The 19,364-nt window shown below is 37.8% G+C and overlaps 1 protein-coding gene across 1 annotated transcript in view; it reads right to left on the reverse strand.

The window, feature by feature from the left end:
• Positions 1-19,364, reverse strand: part of NALCN (sodium leak channel, non-selective) — a 392,050-nt gene that overhangs the window by 107,737 nt on the left and 264,949 nt on the right. The window contains exon 15 of the mRNA XM_012557767.2: positions 434-570. Within this exon, the coding sequence (XP_012413221.1) occupies positions 434-570 (137 nt within the window). The remainder of the gene's footprint in view (positions 1-433; positions 571-19,364) is intronic.

Raw genomic sequence — 19,364 nt, forward strand, 5'->3', positions numbered from 1 at the left:
GCAGTCTAAACAAATGCTGTAGCAAACCTGGCCACTGAGAGTTTCTCAATCTACTTGAAAATACAGAACCACACAGGTAATTTTATCCACCCATGGTTAAGGGTCAGAGGTTGGTATCTGTCTGCCATCCATGCAATATCGAGTACCTTCTCCCGTTACCTGGGAGGTCAGATCCTCTGGGGGCCACCACATGGAGAAACAGTGAGAAGCAGCCTTCTTTCTTAGGCTACTACAGCCGTAAAGTAAATCTTCTCTGAACATATTGTTTAAAGGGAGCAACGGTTTTTCAAAGAGAGGTAGAGAGAGCAGAAATACAGATAATGTAAAAACAGAAAAAAAATATATACGTGTTGGAAACAAGGACTGAATCAGATTAAAGATGAAATCTTTTACAATGTATTTGATATGTGCAATTGAAGATATACTTTAATACCTGATTTTAGGAACTGTAAAATCTGAAGGAAGCTTTGAGATTTTCACCATTTGCGGTCTGTTTGGGAATTTTTCAAAGATTCGCAGGCGCAAAGGGAGCTTTTCTTTGGTGTCTGCATTTGCTTCACTTTGCTTTAACTGAAGGAAAAAAAGAAAAGAAAAAGGGGACCTATAGTACTGTAAGTAATAGAAAATTAGATTTTTAAACTCTAAGAAACAATGCGTAATTACATGAAAAAACAGAAGATGGCAGCAAAGACCGGCCAAGTGCAATTCTCTTGCTTTGCCGTCTATTGCTTTGTGTGCGCTAAAACTGTGACGGGTTAACACCAAAACAAAACATAACACAAAACTAGACCAAAAAGAACAAAAATAAAACCAGAAGAGAGAGACGCCATTTTATTCCCAGATATAAGTCTTTCTTTAATCATTCCATACCTTATTTCTCATTGTCTACTTATTTACTATTACTAAAATATTTAAACAGTAAATTTTGTTTTACAAATATACATGTTAAAATTGGATATCGGAGGAATAAAAAAAATAAATGAAAACATGAACTACAGAATCAAGTTCAGTGGTAGTGTCTGAAAAGAGAGCACATACTAAGAAAACTGGTAATTTATTTTAATGAAGATTAAAAACGAAAGCTCAAAATACAAACGACGTATTTGGTACAGAAAGAAAACGTTTCTATGTAGTTGTAAAGATGTTCGGCAATTATTACATGCCATAAGATATCTTTGTGAGAAAGAGGAAGCAAATTATTTGCTTTATTTATTCATTTATTTATGTAAGATTCTTTCTATGTTTCTACAAATTGGAGCTCAGGGAAGCTGGGGGTCCACATCATAAACCCGAACCAATGCTGAGCTAAGGGGCTGAAAGAATTCTGACCTTTGCAGTGTGGTCCAGGGCTTCTACAGTTTCTCACATTCACTTCTTGCCCCTTCCAATGCTGTCTTCTCTTGCAGCTGCCCCTCCTTACTTCTATTTACCACTCCTATCTTTCCTCAGGAGCCCTGGTGGCATAATGGTTAAGAGGTTGGCTGCTAACCAAAAGGTTGGCAGTTCAAATCCACCAGCTGCTCACTGGAAACCCTACAGGGCAGTTCTACTCTATCCTATAGGGTTGCTATGAGTCAGAACCGACTTGGTGGTACCTAACAACAACAATATCTTCCCTCAGGAGCCTTGGTGGTGCAGTGGTTAAGAGCTCGGCTGATAAACAAAAGGTTGGCAGTTAGAATCCACCAGCCACTCCCTGGAAACCCTCTGGGTCAGTTCTACCCTGTCCCACAGGGTCACTATGAGTCGGCACTGACTCGACCGCAACGGCTTTGGTCCTCACTGTAGCCTGTACTGGCTTCCCAAACTGCATCTTGTAACACTGATCCCTTTCAAGAGTATCTTTAATTTACGCAGCCTTTGTAGAGGGCTAGGGAGGCATGTTTCAAAAAATACCAGCTTATTATGCCTTTGCTGGGTATGCTTTGGCTTTATAATTACAATTTCGTCTTGGGTTCAAGAAATATTAGCATTAGGGGCTGAGAACTTCCGAGACAGGAAGAGAAGTGGCAACCCGTCCCTTCTACTCCTATGTGGATATCCAAAACGGCCAGAGAGAACATTAGTCTTGCATTTTGGGAAAAGCTCCCAATTTCAGTATAACATATGGCTCAATTGTCTATTTATGAGAACATGGTGAGGTTACATGTTCTGATTTCTGGTTCACAAAATGTGCCTCCTTTCTCATTCTACTGTGGAAGTTGCTCTTCCGTTTTTGTTTAGTAAAATATAAATTTTTACCTTAGCCATGTGTATGTCATATTCAATTTTGTGGGTAGCCTTTAGTTTTCTCTGTTGTAGTTGGTGATCTCATTTAGGGAAAGAGCCACTGCTGTTTATTGCTTTCCTCACTCTCTAAACGGAGCTGGGAAGACAGCACTGTGTGCAGAATGGCACGTCCGCCCAATACTTTGATGGTCATGATGATGACAGTGATAAAGAATTAGCTCCCAAAGGCACAAAACAGAAGCTCCTAACATCTCCACGAGATGCAGGCAGTTAGAAAAATAACTCCACACCTACCAAAGATACTAACCAGTTAGAGATTTCTTTTCTAAAAGCTCGTTGATAGAACTAGTAGAAAAATAGGTCAGTGGTAAAGGTATAAAAGTAGAGAACAAAGAAACAGAAAGGAAAAAAAAAAAAAAGTTAATTTACTAAGTCAGACCAGAGGGTGAAGCTCTTATATAAGATCAAAGACAAGCTGCTAAGATAGAGCAGAAATAAAGTATTTGTTAATTCACTCATTTGCTGACTGATTCATCTACACCTTAATGTGATCAGTTATGAATTATTTCCTATAGGCCAATTGGAGTGGCTGGTTAGTGCAAACAGTTAGGTTAACACACTCTTCTGAAAAAACAAGCCATAGAAAACCCTATGGAGCACAGTTCTACTCTGACACACATGGGGTCACCACGAGTCAGAGTCAATTTGATGGCAACTGTTTTTGATAGGCCAGGTACTGTGCTAAGTTCTAAGGAATTACAAATAAATAAGACACAGTACTGGCCCTCACTGAGCCCCCATTGTAACTGAGAGATAGTTACATGAACAGATGATGACAATACAATATGGTAGCTCCTCAGAATCGACTGGACAGCAATGGGTTTGGTCTTGGTTTACAGCTGAGATATGAATAGAGTGCTGTGGTCTCACAGGGTAGGGAGCAAAAGGAGAAATGAGAACAATATGAAGGTGTTACCTCAAGAAACTTCTTGGGCAGCCGAATTGCTACATATGACTATGTTAGCCAACATTGGGCTCTAGATCTAACAGAGCTGGTATCTATATTTTATGAGAATTAAATATCTTTCAAGAAACACAACAGCACATGGTATATTAATCAGAAAACTTCCTTAAAATAAAAACATGGAGCTCTCTCTTGAAAACCTCTCAGGCTGCTCACTTCTCTCTATCTTCACCACTATCTCCCTAGTCAAGATATCACCTAGGGTCCTGCGCTCACGTTTATGCCCCCTCCATCCTTTTTGGCTCCTTCTTATTTGCTCTCCATTCTGTGTTCATAGCAAGCTTCTCATTTTCCAACTTAAAATGCTTTAATGGCATTTCACTGCTCTTAAAACAAAAATCTGAATCTTTAATCTGGGTGTTAAGGCCCAGTTTGGTCTGGTTTCTCCTAACTGTCCAGGCTCATCTTGCCACATGCCTGCACCATGTTCCGATCATATCTTCTCCTGCCAGTTCCTCCAAAGTATCATGGATCCTCTGCCTAAGAACTTTGCCTCCCACTGTTCCCTCTGTTGAGGGTTCATATTTTCCTCTTTCTCTCTTGTACTGACTAACTCCTACTTGTTCTTCATATTTCAGTTCCAGTAGTAGCAATTCCTCAGAGAAGCTTCCTCTGACCAACAGGGTCTTTCTTCCTCTTTCAAGCTCATAGCATGCTGTTGTTGTTTTTAGTTGCCCTTGAGTTGGTCCCTGACTCATGTAGACCCCATGCACAATGGAATGAAATGCTGCCCAGTCCTGCACCATCCCCATGATTGGTTGCAGATTGGACTGTTGTGCTCCATAGGGTTTTCACTGGCTAATATTTGTTAAGTAGATATCCAGGTCTCTCTTTCTAGTCCATCATAGTCTGGAACCTCCACTGTACCCTGTTCAGCATCACAGCAACATGCAAACCCCTACAGACAGATGGGTGGTCGCTGCACATGAGGTGCATTGGTTGGAATTAAATTTAGATCTCCTGTATGGAAGGTGAAAATTCTACCACTGAACAACCATGACATATTAGGTTGAACCATATGATATTGCTGCTTGTGGAGGTCAAAAACAGTCAAAAATTGAAAATTTCATATGGCTCAACATAATACAGATCATAGTTTAAAATTATATACTGTGATCACTTGGCCACTTGTCCCTGAGCTTGTAAACTCTGGGAGAATAGGGATTGTGTCAGGTTTTGTTCATTATCCCATATCCAGCGCCTGGCACAACATTTGACACAAAGTAAGTTCTAGACAAATGTTTGGTGTGTATATAATCTCACTGATCAGACAGCAGAACTAAATTCTCCAGCAGATAATTGGGAAATAAAAGAAAAGATTTGAGGTGTATCCTGAAGGGTAGATAGCTAAACATAAAATATTCATTTGTTGCTTGAAAAACTTTATTGGTGTGGGATATTGTGTAAAATTAGACTTTTGTGGTATTTAACCCAATCTTGTGTCTGTCATTAATGAATTAAGAAATATTATAAGTTTAGACATTTGGTAAAGAAACATGTTGGATAAATGGCAAGTTATATTATTCAAATATACCATAATATAAAACTTAACATGTTACCAGTATTAAAAATAACCACTTTACATCTATAGTTCACATCCATGTGGACTGTCTATCCATCCATCCATCCATGTATCTATCTGTCTGTATTTTAATAGAGCTCATCACCTTCTAATCTGTATTAAGTTATTTATACTCATGCTATAATCTCCCCAATGCCTGTAAGCTCCTTAAGAGCAAGATTCCATTTTTAAGTTACCTTCTAGTGAGTAGAAATACAATAAACACTTGCAAATAAATGAATTAGAATTCAGCACAAGTTGATCATTGAACAGTGAAACTACAAAGAGCAAACGAGAAGCTCTTTTTGATGAATCAGAAGATTCTTTAGGGTCTTGCGAATCATCTTCTTGAATATCAGTCCCCATCGCACCACAGATGTGCAGAAGTGCCAGTTAAACCAAAAAGACGAAGGGTTGCTGGAATGGTAGGTAAATCAGATCTCACTGCTGAGGCACCATGTTGAATCAGTAGGAAGGGGTCTCCTTCTGAACAGCAGTTCCCAGTGTACTCTTTCCTGTTCCTAACAGTTTAGCAGCATCAGCTAACGATGAACAAACACATACCCTAAGGCCCAGCAAGTCTTCTTGTAGGTGTATACCTAACAGAAACGTGTGCATCTGCGCACCCAGAAATGCTGTGTGCGATTTCATAGTAGCACTATTTGTAAGAGTCCCGAACTGTAAACTATCCAAATGCTCATGAGCAGTTGAATAAAAAATTAACTGTGGTAATAAATAAAAAATTAACTGAATGAATGGACTACAACCAAGCGCAAAAATTTGGGTGAACTTCGCAACATAATGTTGAGTGGAGGAAGCCAGACATGAACGTACATACTGAACGATTCCATTTACATAAAGTTAAAAAACAGGCCCAACAAATCTGTGCTGCTAAGTGTGGAAAGAGTGATTGTACTCAGGTGGGGCTGAAGGACAATGACTAGAAGGGCGTATGGGAGGGGCTTCTGGGTTACTGTCAGTATTTCTTGATCTGGATGCTGGGTGTGTTCAGTTTGTAAAAATTTTCAGCAAAATGCCACTCTTATACATATAGAGAGTGGCAGTATATGTATATTATAAGGTCCCTGGGTGGCGCAAGTGGTTTGCACTCAATTACTAACCAAAAGGTTGATGGTTCAAACCCACTCAGTGGCAACATGGAAAAAAGGCATGGAGATCTGCATTCAGAAAGATTACAGCCAAGAAAACAATATGGAGCAGATCTACTTTGTAACACATGGATGAGGCCGCCATGAGTCGGAATCAACTCCACATGGGTTTTGGTTTTTGGTTTATATGTATATTATAGTTCTGGGGAAAAAAAGACAGATGGTGCATTGAGTAAAATCATTTCACTTTTAGTTCACTACTGTTATCACCATAATCCTAACTATTTCTCCTTGCCTTGTCCATGATCCTAACCATCACACAAAAAGAGAAAAAAGGAGGAAAGAGTAAAATGGGATTAGAACGTCTGTGTGTGTGTTTGGGGTGGGGGGAGTAGGGTGGAGGAAAATGAGGCAACCAGGGTAATACAAGCATTTCATGGTACTTTGAAGCTACTATAACGTTTCTTTAAAGTGTGATAAATAGTATTCTATATACAAATTCTTTTTCCTTCTTGCATTTAAGCACAAATTTTAAAGATTAAATTTACTTTAAAGCCCATGAATAGATAAAATAGATTATAAGAACTGAATACGAATTTAACATCATTACACTCACTATAGCCCCAAAAGCAGACCTTTTGACAGAAAGTAATTGTAAATAACCTTGTTGGAAACAAAAATTTTTTTTAATTTCAAAGATCATGATCCTTGAAGTGAAGGAACATAATGCAGAGAACCTCAAGGCTATATTATTTATATGGAAAAGCATAATGTAAAGAACGGTAGAAAGGAAGGGGTTTAAATGGCTCCAACTGAGCATGAAGCCTGACTGCAACAGATAGATCAGATGATAGCTTTGTAATGGGCTGTCACAAGGTTAAAAAAAAGAAAAGAAAAGCATATTTGCAAAAAAGAAATTAGAGTCAAAGAGAAAAAAAATTCAAATCTTGAGCTTTCAAAAATATAAATCATCTAAGCTCAGTGCTATTCTATGGCTCAGCATCTGTCTCGCTGTGATATCATTACACGTTAGGCAGCTGAAAGCCTTTTGCTTTACTTGTGCTTCTCAAGAGAGTTGGGTGTAATTGCTCTGCATGACATATACCCTGTTCTGCCTCATCGCTTAAATCTTCCATATTTCAGCTTGTGATTTCTTCTGTTAAAATATTCAAACATTATTCAGTTTCAGGTCACTTCTGAAAGCTGCAATGAATAACTCAATTGAAGGATTACATTAAATAAAAATTTTTGTAATTTTCTTTTGGGTGTGATTTTCTAAAAGAAAACAATCTAAAAAGGATTCAGACTTGGAAGAGATTCTTATTTTAAAATAAAGACCAGTGTTAGTTTAAAAAAAAAAAAAAGTGCATGGATCTGTGGGTTAATGTAGTTGAAGAACATCTTTGAGTGTTCAAAATATGAAAAATGACCATATTATGTTCACTCTAAAGAAAGGTGTTCCTTCTCTATTATGTGAGTAAACTAAAGATGAATTCTCTCTGCTTCTTTACTCTTGCTTTTCTGGATCTACATATGACACAGTAATTCAGAATACAGAATCTTCCTAAAGCATAGAATATTATTTTTCAAGGAATTTTCTCTTGCTATTTTACATATGTGATTTTACAACCCGAATTGCAGAGCTGCTGGGCTAAAACAGATGGGATATCTAGAGTAATGATCAAACATGTTGATTTTTATTCATATCCCCGTGTTACTCTAAAACCGTGATATGCAAATATAAAGAATATCCCTCACTAGTATGTTGAATCCAGTGAAGAGTTTCTTAGAATGGAGGACCTTCCTTTTTCTGCCCTGGGCAAAAGGTAATGAGTCTACACAATTTCTTATCAGACAGCAATATAGTACACTTTAAACACGTTTCCTTAAAATGTTTTTAAATCACTAATTTTATGCAAAAATCTTTTAAAAATCCAGTACTTCCAAGGTCAAATTGGGGATTTAACTATGGGAAGCACATCAACTCCAGTCATTGACGTAAATTAAAGGGTTAATTTCTTGGTTAGCTTATTGTCCATAAAAGCCACATTTTTATATGACAGCTGGCACCCCAAAATGTTCAAAGCAATTTCATAGCATTAGCTGATGAATTGCATAGGGTGCTTCCCTTCCTACTTCTCTCAACACGTTCAGATCTGTTACTCATCCATCCTTACAGCATGTCCCCCAAGTAAATGGGGAGAGGATCTATATTCTTGCAGAAACTGATGTACTGGGGAATTACATGGCTTTTCTGAGCTTCCTGGTTTGGAAGCCCAGCAGAGTACTTACGAAGAGCTGATGCATTACATCCCCTTAAGCCCCTAGGTGGTACAGATGGTTAACGTACTTGGCTGTTAACCGAAAAGGTTGGAGGTTCAAGTCCACACAGCAGCCCCTCGGAAGAAAAGCCTGGTGCTTCACTCCCCAAAAATCAGCCACTGAAAACCCTATGGAGCACAGCTCTACTCTGACACATATGGGCTTGCCATGAGTCAGAATCTACTGTACAGCAACTGGTATATGGTATATGACATCCCTAAAATATACAAGAAATGTTTACTTTCATGTTCTTTTTACAACAAAGATCCTAAGATCTTACAGATTTTAAATGCCCTTCAGAAGGTTACTTTGTGAAACAATGTAAATAATATTTGAACCAGGGCCAAGCCAGAGACAACTCCAACAGTCTAGTAAGAGAAAAAAACATACTATTCAGAAACCAGAATACCTATTTATGTTGACGGAATAAGTTTTCCTTATATTATTCTCTTAAAATCCCATAAATATATGAAATTAATAATTTCTTAGAGACAGTGGGAATGAATATAGTCAGCGTTTGTACTTTTTTCTTCTCAGGTCCAAAGACCTCTGTTTTACGTCATCTCTCTCTTGTGTTATTAAACTGAGACACAGTCTTTCCATTAGGGAATGGACTGAGTCATAGAAATATCTTTATTATGATAGAAATGCATCTCTTTTGCCCCACTTCAGATGAAATGATATTGGAGTTCTATGTAAGCTTGATACTTGGTTCTTAATATGAGATGAATATTTAGTAAGAAATAAGATAACTCATAACAAAAACATAACTCATAAGAAAAGGAATTCAGGATATATTCATAGGGTGGGCTCACACAAATGTCCTCCCTTTTTTGATTTAGAAAGCACAAGAGACAGCATAGTCAACGTAACAATGGTGAAAAAGTATGCAGATATAAATGTAAATTTTTGTTCAGTTTTATAATCCCTTAGCCACATTGGATTTCAGTGTTCTCAAAAGAAAAATGAGGATCTTCAGTTTTTTTTATATAAATGCAAGATGTATAAGTGAGATAGCATATTGCCTATAATTTGAATTACTCAAGAGAAATGTTCTATAAAAATTGAAGCTATCACTAACTGCTAGCTCTACATGAAAATGATTTCATCTAAGTGAATGGGGATAAATGAAGATGACAGCACATATGTGCTCTTGATCCCTCTCCACCATCTACTCTGGGATCATCTCAACCAATTTCTTCCCCTTTGCTATGTTTATTGCTTTACTTTGTCAAGACTCTCGACTATAAAAATGTAAATAGAAATATAGAGAAACAAACATTTCTCCTGGCTGCGCATCCTTTTCTATTCTCTTTCCCTTTTTAAACTTGTTTCTTTGAAGAGTTGTCTACACTCACCGTTTACATTGCTTGTCTACACTCTTTCCATTCACCCTTCCACCCTCTCCAGTCTCAGAGAAATTGGTCTTGTCTGAGTCACCACCATTTCCCATGTTGGTAAATCCAATGGTCACTTGGTCACCTAGGTTTTATCTCACTGTGCCTCTGTAAACTCTTTTGAGTGGATTTCCATTGTCGTCTTGCCCCTTTAAGCCCATCTTTCAGAATACCTAAGAGAGAAACACCATCATGTTTCTCTGGTTCTTAAAGTAATTCAAAGACTAATCTTCGCATGGGATGAAGTATCCTCCAATGCTTTGCCTTTTATGCGCTAACAATAATGAATTGAGTCTCCCTCCCACGGTGTTATTTCCGACCTTTATGCTTTGAATATAGTGCTTTCCCTGCCTGCAATACATTTTCCTTCTTCCTTGAGGACTAAGGTGTGCCTAATCCAAGCCATGATATTTTCAATTGCCTCACATGCATGCAAACGCTGGAGAATGAATAAAGAAGATGGAAGAATTGATGCCTTTGAAATATGGTGTTGGCAAAGAATATTGAATATTCCATGGACTGCCAGAAGAACAAACATATCTGTCTTGGGAGAAATACAGCCAGAGTGCTCCTTGGAAGTGAGGGTGGTGAGACTTGGTCTCACATACTTTGGACATGTTCTCAGAAGGGACATGTTACCATCATGCTTGGTAAAGTAGAGGGTCAGCGAAAAAAGTTGGATTGACACGGTGGCTGCAACAACGGGCTCAAACATAACAACGTTTCACTCTTTTGTACATAGGGTCGCTATGGGTCGGAATGGACTCCACAGCACCTGACAACAACAACAACACTCTTGGTTAACTCTTACAACCAAAATCCAAACCCACCGCCGCTGAGCGGATTCCAACTCACAGTGACCCCATTGGGTTTCCACGGCTATAAATCTCTACGGAAGCAGACGGCTACAGCTTTCTCACACAGAGCTGCTAGTGGTTTCCAAGTGTCGACCTTTCAGTTAGCAGTCGATTGCTTTAACCACTTCGCCACCAGGACTCCTTAACTCTTATACATCCTTCAAAAGCCCATCTCCTCTAGGACTGCTTCTCAGAATAACATTGGTGATAGTTGTAGTTGGAGTAGCAGTAGCTAGATACTGTGCTGAGCACTTTGCTCTCATAATATGATTTAATTCTTAAAATAGCTCCCTGCTGTAGGTACCATGAATGGTCCCATTAAAAAAAACAAAAAAACAAACTCTTTGCCGTTGGGTTGATTCCAACTTGTAGCAACCCTATAGGACAGAGCAGAACTGCCCCACAGTTTCCAACGACCTTTGCCAACCTTTTGTTTAGCAGCCATAGCACTTAACCACTACACCACCAGGGTTTCCAAATGGTCCCATAGTATAGCGTATTTTAGATGAGAAAACTGAGGTCTAAGGAGATTAAATCAGCTGCTCAAGGTCATCCTGCTGGAAGTGTTAGATTTGACCACAATCTTTCTGCTTCCAGAGCTTCAGCTTTGTAACATCTGTTTTTATATTTCCCCATCAAACAACATTTTCAAGAAATAGCTCTGTTTCTGTAATTTTGTATCTGCTGGTCCTATTATATGAAACAATTTCTCCCACTTTTCTAGTAAAATCCTACTCATCATGTTTAGACACATCTTCAGGACCTGCCTCCAGCCTGAGTTAAGTCCATCTTTCTCGGCGATCCTCACAGTTTCTTTAACCCTAGCACTTCGAGCTTTGTGTTGTAACTTTTTAATTGTGTGCATATTTCTCCTACTAAGCTGACATATTTTTAATTAAGGGCAAGAATCTTTGTAGCCTCATGGCTTCACACTGTACTTCGATACATATAAGATAATGATAACACAATGATGATGAAATGGAGAGCAAAGACAAGAATATCAATTGCCTCCTGTAAATAGGGAAGTGGATCGTTTGTGATGTTTCTTATCACCTTAGTACCACTTTTGATTTCTTATATTCTTTGCAATATAGAATCAGCCATATGAACCATTGCAAGCAATTCTTCCAATTTCAGATGAGTTATACTGTTGATACAGATGAAGAGCAGAAATAACACTGGGTATAACATTAGAGACAAAATCACAGGAAAGTCTTTTTGATTCTTAAGTGTGTGCCCCTAACTTTTTAAGATCATAAATGCATAATCGACTATATACAACTTATTTATGCTATAAAGCTTGAAAGACTTAGGCATCTTTGACCAGGATTGACACATTAACCGATTTATATGTTGTATTATTAGTGTTGTATTATAGAACATTCTTATTCTATTTCCTTTTTTAAAAACTGGTTTATTTTGAAATAATCTCAGACTTATGTAAGAGTTGCAAAGTTTGTACAGAGTTCCCACATATCCTTTACCCAGCTTTTTCTTATGCTAGCATCTCCCAAAACCATAGAACATTTGCCAAAACTAAGAATTTGTCCAACATGTTTAACTAAAAGTGAAGAACTTAATCGAAATTCCCTAGTGTTTGTACTAATGTCCATTTAAAATTTTTTAAATTTATTTTGTTGTTTTTGTTGAGAATATACACAGCAAAACATACACCAATTCAACAGTTTCTACACGTACAATTCAGTGACATTGATTACAGTCTTTGAGTTGTGCAGCCATTCTCACCGTCCTTTTCTGAGTTGTTCCTCTCCCATTAACATGAACTCACTGCCCACTAAGGTGCCTAGCTAATCTTTCGATTTGCTGTTGTCAGCTTGATCTCACATAGGTAGTTCTTAAAGGAGCATAATGCTCAAGGCAGACATCTTTAATAGTTAAACTATTGTTTGGTTTTAAGAAGACTCCAGGGGATATTTTTGGATTAAGGTTTAAAGATTATCTCAGGGCAAGAGTTTCAGGGGTTCATCCAACCTTCATGGCTCCAGGAAGTCCAGAGTCCATGAGAATTTGAAATTCTGTTCTGCATTTTCCCTATTTATATCAGGATTCTTATATGGAATCTTCGATCACAATGTTCAGTAATGGTAGCCAGGCACCACCCAGTTCTGCTGGTCTCATGGAAAATGAGAGAGTTGTTCCTGAGGACAATTAGCCACACATTCCATATCCTCCTCCTATTCCTGACTCTCCTTCTTCCTGTGTTGCTCTAGGCAAATAGAGACCAACTGTTGTGCCTTGGATGACCACTCGCAAGCTTTTAAGACCCCAAGCACTACAAAATGAACCAGGAGGGAGAACAGAAGCACTAAACAAGTTATCAGGGCAACGTCCTTTTTCTGTTCCAGGATCCCATCCAGGATGCCATGTTGCAGTTCACTGTCATGACTTCTTAGGCTTCTCTTCGCTATGATAGTTTCTCAGACTTTCCTTGTTTTTGTTGACCTTGGCAGTTTCGAGGAGTACTGGTCAGGTATTTTGCAGAATATCCCTCAATTTGGGGTTGTCTTATGCTTTCTCCTGATTAGCTGAGGAGGAAAGGTTATGAATTTTTTGGAAGAACATCATGGTCAGGGACCGATTATCCAATAAGCAAGGTATGAACAGACTTACTAATCTGTAGTGCACAATTTCACCCATTTTTTTACCACATCAAAGGTGTGGTGAAATCCATGGGAAATTGTGCACTACGGATTAGTAAGTAAACGTAAGTAAGCCCATGCATACCTTGCTTACTAGTTAAGCCACCCCTGACCATGGTTATGAATTTTTTTGAAGAACAATGATGTTCACTTCTCATTACATTCTTTCAGAGAATGCATGGTTATCATATGCCTTATTACTGATGGTGTTAACCTTGATCACTTCGTTAAGGTGGTGTCTTCCAGGTCTCCTCACTATAAAGTTACATTTTTTCCCTGTCCATGCTCTGTTGGTTAGAAATGAGTTACTAACTCCAGCCCACACTCTAGGAGAGAAGAATTAAACTCCATTTCCTGGAAGGAAGAGTATCGAATTTGTGGATATATGTTAAAGTCATCACAATAATTAAAATAAATCTGTTTTTGGTGGAGGATACTTTTAGGTCATGTAAATAGCCTATCTCTCCTTAAAGTTTTGCCCACTAATTTTACCACTCATCAGTAGTTCTTACCTGCAGCAATTGTGGCTGCAATGTCCTAGGGTGGTTTTCTATTTATCTCATGCATTCTACATGTATTATTCTCAAGTATTTTGTGCAGAAGAGTTATCCCTTCTCCTTCATTTATTTATATAAGTATGGATTTGGGGTTACTTATTTTATTAGTTGGGTTAGTATCCAACACTATTGTTATTTATTTTATTGCTCAAATTGTTCCAGCTTTGGCTATTGAAGGCTTTTTCAGGTTGGCTCCTTTACCCTTTTGACTTACCACTTATTTTTTCTTTCTATTTTTAAGCACTTCTTTACTTTCTGACACCACAAAATATTAGTTTCATTTTGTATTTTCCCTGATTCAGCTCTGGAATCAGCCATTTCTCCACAGAGCCCTGATTCCTTTTATTGGACAATGGAATTTAGAAACCAAAATCTGAGCACTAGGTTTGCTCATTGTTACTGGTATGTCACTGCTTTTAGGCTCTCCCAGTGGAAAGAGCTAAGAAATATATGTATGTGTACTGACCCACGAATGCACACGTAACTATATTTAGTTTACCTATCTATCCATCCATCCATCCACCCACCCACCCATCCATCCATCTATCTATTGGAAACCCTGGTGGTGTAGTGGTTAAGTGCTACAGCTGCTAACCAAAAGGTTGGCAGTTTGAATCCACCAGGCGCTCCTTGGAAACTCTATGGGGCAGTTCTACTCTGTCCTATAGGGTCACTATGAGTTGGAATCGACTCGACAGCAACGGGGTTTTTATCTATCTATCTAACCATCTATTTATCTAAAAATAAACTGAGTTCATACTGATATCCTCCTCCAGTCTGGCACCACAAGGTTCATTCTGGCATCTCCCCTTTGCTTATCTGTAATTTCTTTCTCTGACAGTGAGTAATCTCGTTCTCATTATCTAAAATAAAGTTCTTTATTTGGTCCACTTTAGTACACAAATAAAGTAGTATCAGAATTACTAACCCATTCAGCTGTACAAAAAAAATTACCAATTAAGATACAGTGTTTGTGTGAGTTATTTTTGTTATTAGCCTTTCAGTATCTAGTGTATGGTAAGTATATGTTTAAATTCATAAGAAATTGTCCAACTATTTTCAAGTGCCCTACTATTTTGCATTTCCATAAACAATGTGGAATTCCAGTTGCTCTGCATCCTCACCAGCACTTGGAATTATCTGTTTTTAATATTTTTAAATTTTAGTCGTTTTAATCAGTGTATAAGGAGCCATGGTGGCATAATGGTTAAGTGCTCAACTTCTAACTGAAAGGTTGGTGGTTCAAACCCACTCAGTGGCTCCACTAGAGAAAGACCTGGCAATCTGCTTCTGTAAAGATTACTGCCCCAAATCCCCTATGAGACAGTTCTACTCTGTCACATGGGGTTGCTATGAGTAGAAATAGACTTAAAGGCACCCAACAACAACAAATCGGTGTGTAGAGGTATTAATTTGTGGAGCTATTAATTTGCATTTCTCTAATGACTGAAGATGTTGAGTATCTCTTCATGTGCTTTTTTTGCCATCTATATATTCTTTGGTGAAGTGTCTGTTCAGATGTCTTAACCATTTTGAAATTGGGTTGTTTGTTTTTTTATTGTTGAATTTTAATAGTTCTTTGTATTTTCTGACAAAAGTCCTTTTTCAGACATATAATATGTAGATACTTTCTTCCAGTCTATGGCTTTCTTTTTTCATTCCCTTAACAGTATCTTACAGGAACAAAAGTTAAAATTTTTATAAAGTCTAGCTTATCATTTTTTCTTTTATGGATTGTGCTTCCCATTTCATATCTAAATACTTTTTGCCAAACCCAAGAGCCCATGGTTTTTCTCGTAGAAGTTTTATAGTTTTACTTTTTACATTTAATTTTATGATTTACTTTGAGTTAATTTTTGTATAAGATCTGAGATTTGTGTCAAGTTTTATACTTTATTTACTTTTTCTTGTGTATAGGTGTCCAATTATTTTAGCACCACTCTTTGAAAATACTATCCTATCTTTATTGAATTGCCTTTCCACCTCTGTCAAAAATCAGGTAATTATATTTGACTCCACATGCTGATCTATTTCTGGGCTTTCTATTCTGTCCTATTCATCTAGGTGTCTATCCTTCTGCCATGGCTGTGCTGACTTGGTTACTGTAACTTCACGGTGAGTCTCCAAATTGAGTTGTTTCGAATCCTTCAACTTTGATCTTTTTCAGAAATGTTATGGCTATTCTAGTTCCTTTGTTCCTCATTCTTTTAAATCCTTTATCTTTTTCTTTTTTGCAAAAAAATTCAAATGATAATGGAACACCTTCATCACAGCCATTGGATTTGGGAGCTGTTAGCCTAGTTTTTGTTACTGTGTTTAATAAGACAGGCATCATTAAGGAAATCTCTGGGGAGACTTTGGGACATTTGATGGCCTCTTGAAAAATTCACTAAGGGGTGTCTTCTGTCCTCTGTTTTCCTTTTATATTTCTCCAGAGTCTGTGTTTGCAAGGAGAGCGTTATTAGTAGTTGTAACTGGCTAAGGGCTATACAAATGTTTTGTCAGTAACCTTGGCCATTAACAGTGTCATATTTTTGAGAGTATTATTAGTCACATAAATGAAGAAATCATCTCATTTTAAAATCAATATAAATCCAGAATTGAATTCACTCTCTTTTTGCATTTTCTTGAGCTGGTTAAAATTACAGTAGTAGAAGCTAGTAGATTATTTATATATAAAGAGACTATAGTAGACAATGATTAGGTACATATTCTTTAATAACTGTCACTGTTTTTATGGGATCAGTCCATAATCAGATGAATTATTAATTCAGTTTTATAAAAAAGTAGTCAGTTTTCATTTTATTCAATTACAAGGCTATAGTGATACAGCCTCTTTTCTTGACTTTGTTAAGTGAGAACAATTATATTTATGGAAGCCCTTTTCTCAACAGTGGAAGCAAACATGTTTATGAATCAAATGTTACACAAGTATTGCTGGTTTATATTCAAACATTCAAAACTTAGCTATCCCTCCTATTACCTTATGTAAATCTTTTCTCTTAATTTTAAAGATAAATTTTTTCTTAATCTTAAAGAGATACAATTCTGATCTGCAAATAACTGCTGCCTAAGGAAAATAAAATATATATATTTTTTCATTACTGAAAAATCTTACGCCGAGGAAATTCATTGATCAATATAGACTTCATGCTTTACAAATGGAAGACTGAATATTTATTACTCCTATAAAGCAGTGTGATGTGCAGGACAAAATACCTAGGAACCCAGGCTGGGTTCCATCCTAGGCTCTGACAGTGATATCAACGCAACAATTGCCAACACAATGATCTCTTGGGCCTCAGTGTCCTCGTGTTCCTTAACGCATTAAGAGGTTGAAAGAGATGACTTCTAAAGTTCACTTCTGATCAAACAGCCAATGAGATTCAGGAATATAAAAGATCGAAGGCATGGTCCCTGCCACACGGAATTTACAGACTGGTTTGGGAAGGAATGTGGTGGAGTTTCACATGACTCAACCAATTTAATGGCAACAAGGAGCTAATTAATAGGAAGAGGCAATATGCATGCAAAGAATGATAAGTATAATAATAAATGGCCTTACCACTTGGAACATGAAACTGGGCTCCAGGGTCACTGAACTGTTTGTAATACACACACACACACACACACACACACACACACACATTCTTATTCTCTTCCTTCAGGATGTTTCTCATTATCCTGCATATGCCTTCTCCTCAGCCTGAACTGATCATCTCTCCGATTTTTCATCTGGCTAATGGCAAATTGCTCAGGGTTTTACCTCGAGGAAGCTTTGCTTTCTATGTTTCCTGATTGGGTTAGGGCTTCTCCAGCATACTCCCACAATGCCCTGTGCCCTCTATCACTGCCCTTCAGCACTGTATTATAATTATTTACCACATTTCTCTTCCCCTCTGCAAGGAGCCCTTGTGGCACAATGGTTAAGCACACAGCTGTTAGCAGAAAAGTCAGTGGTTCGAGCCCACCAGTGGCTCCAGGGGGGAAATGACCTGGTAATCTTCCATAAAGTTTACAGTCTAGGAAACCCTATGGGATAGTTCTACTCTGTCCTATAGGATCTCCATGAGTCGGAATTGACCTGAGGGCATACAATACAAACAACAACTCTTCCCCTAGCAGGCCTGCTAGGCAAAGAGCATCTTTGCATTTGTGCCTGGCACACGGTTCGTAGTTGGTGAAAATTTCTTGAATAAATGACTGAATGATTACAGATCCTTGTGCAGATATCTGTCATTTTGCTTAAGTTAAGATGCAGTAAAGGAAAATGTCCTGTTGACTGCATGGTCCTCTGTCACTGTTCATTTTATACTAATGTCCATTTAGAAGTAATGGAAAATTTTTATTTTTATTGAAAAAAAATACAATTAGAGATAGTGATTGGAATGAAATGAAACCATATCTCACTGAAAAACTTAATCTTTTTGGGTCATATACATGCCTTACAGTGAACAGGTTTATCATTCCTATTTTATTTCTTAAATGTTTAACTTGCCTTTCTGTTTTCAGTTTAAACATCACACTTTAAATGAAAGTCACATTAGCACATATTTTGGCCTGGAGTCTCCACATTGGGGTCTTGAACCCCAGCAGTGCTCTGTCTTGCTAATTCCTTTTCAGGGGACAATCATGCATTTTCTAAGCATCGTTCCTGAATTTGCTTGTGGTAGATTGTAGAGTTGTTAAATTTTGCATATTTTGAAAAATGGTCTTATTAGATGAACTATGAAAAGTCACATTAATCAACATATTTTATGCAAAACGACATTGAAACTGGGATAACATCAAACAAAATAGCATGAGTATAAGTTTCTCATTTCCTAGAAATAAGCAAAGTCATTCATTGCTTTGTTAATATCAGAGTGCAAAATATTCAATAGGCATATGGTTGTGGGTGAGAACGCTGGGGCCACCCAATCTCCCTCTATGCTGGGTACTGAGCAAGTACACCAAGTGGAGTGTGAGGAAAAGCAGACAATGAAAACCATGAACCCTGAATAAAAGGAAATTGAATTATGAATAAAGAAAAAAGATTGGCTACTGTTGCCAGACAAATTCCAGAACTTTCTGGTCACTTTTGGATGGCACAAGCAGTTTTCCATCAGCTGTTGACCTGAAGGTTGGCAGTTTGAACTTCCCCAGTGGCTCTGCAAGAGAAAGGCCTGGTAATCTGCTCCCATAAAGATTACAGCCGAAAAATCCTACTGAACAGTTCTATTCTGTAACACATGGGGTCACCATGAGTTGAAATTGACTCAAAGGCAACAAGTTTGGTTTTGGGTTTGGTTATTAAAAATTACACCAGTGCAGTCCAACTCATATCTGATTCACCCCCACCCTCCACCCCTCTAAGCTACAATTGTAACTTATGGTCTTAAACTGGAGCAGAGACATGATCTTTTCTTCCCTCCTCCATACCTCCCTTCTTTGGGTCTAGTTCCTCCCGGGTGGATGCTAGGGTGGAAATCAGGGTGGAGAGTTAGGAGAAAAAGAAATGATTTTAAGAAACCAGTAACATCTCAGGATGTCCTTCTTTCTGGTTTGATGCTGGTCTAGACCTGTTTGAAGCTGATGGCCTTTGCTAATATGGCCTCCATGTAGTTTGTGTGATTTATTTCTCACAAGAGCAGATTTATCTCAACCTT

This window comes from Trichechus manatus, unplaced genomic scaffold (assembly GCF_000243295.1).
Source record: "Trichechus manatus latirostris isolate Lorelei unplaced genomic scaffold, TriManLat1.0 scaffold00118, whole genome shotgun sequence".
NCBI lineage: Eukaryota > Metazoa > Chordata > Mammalia > Sirenia > Trichechidae > Trichechus > Trichechus manatus.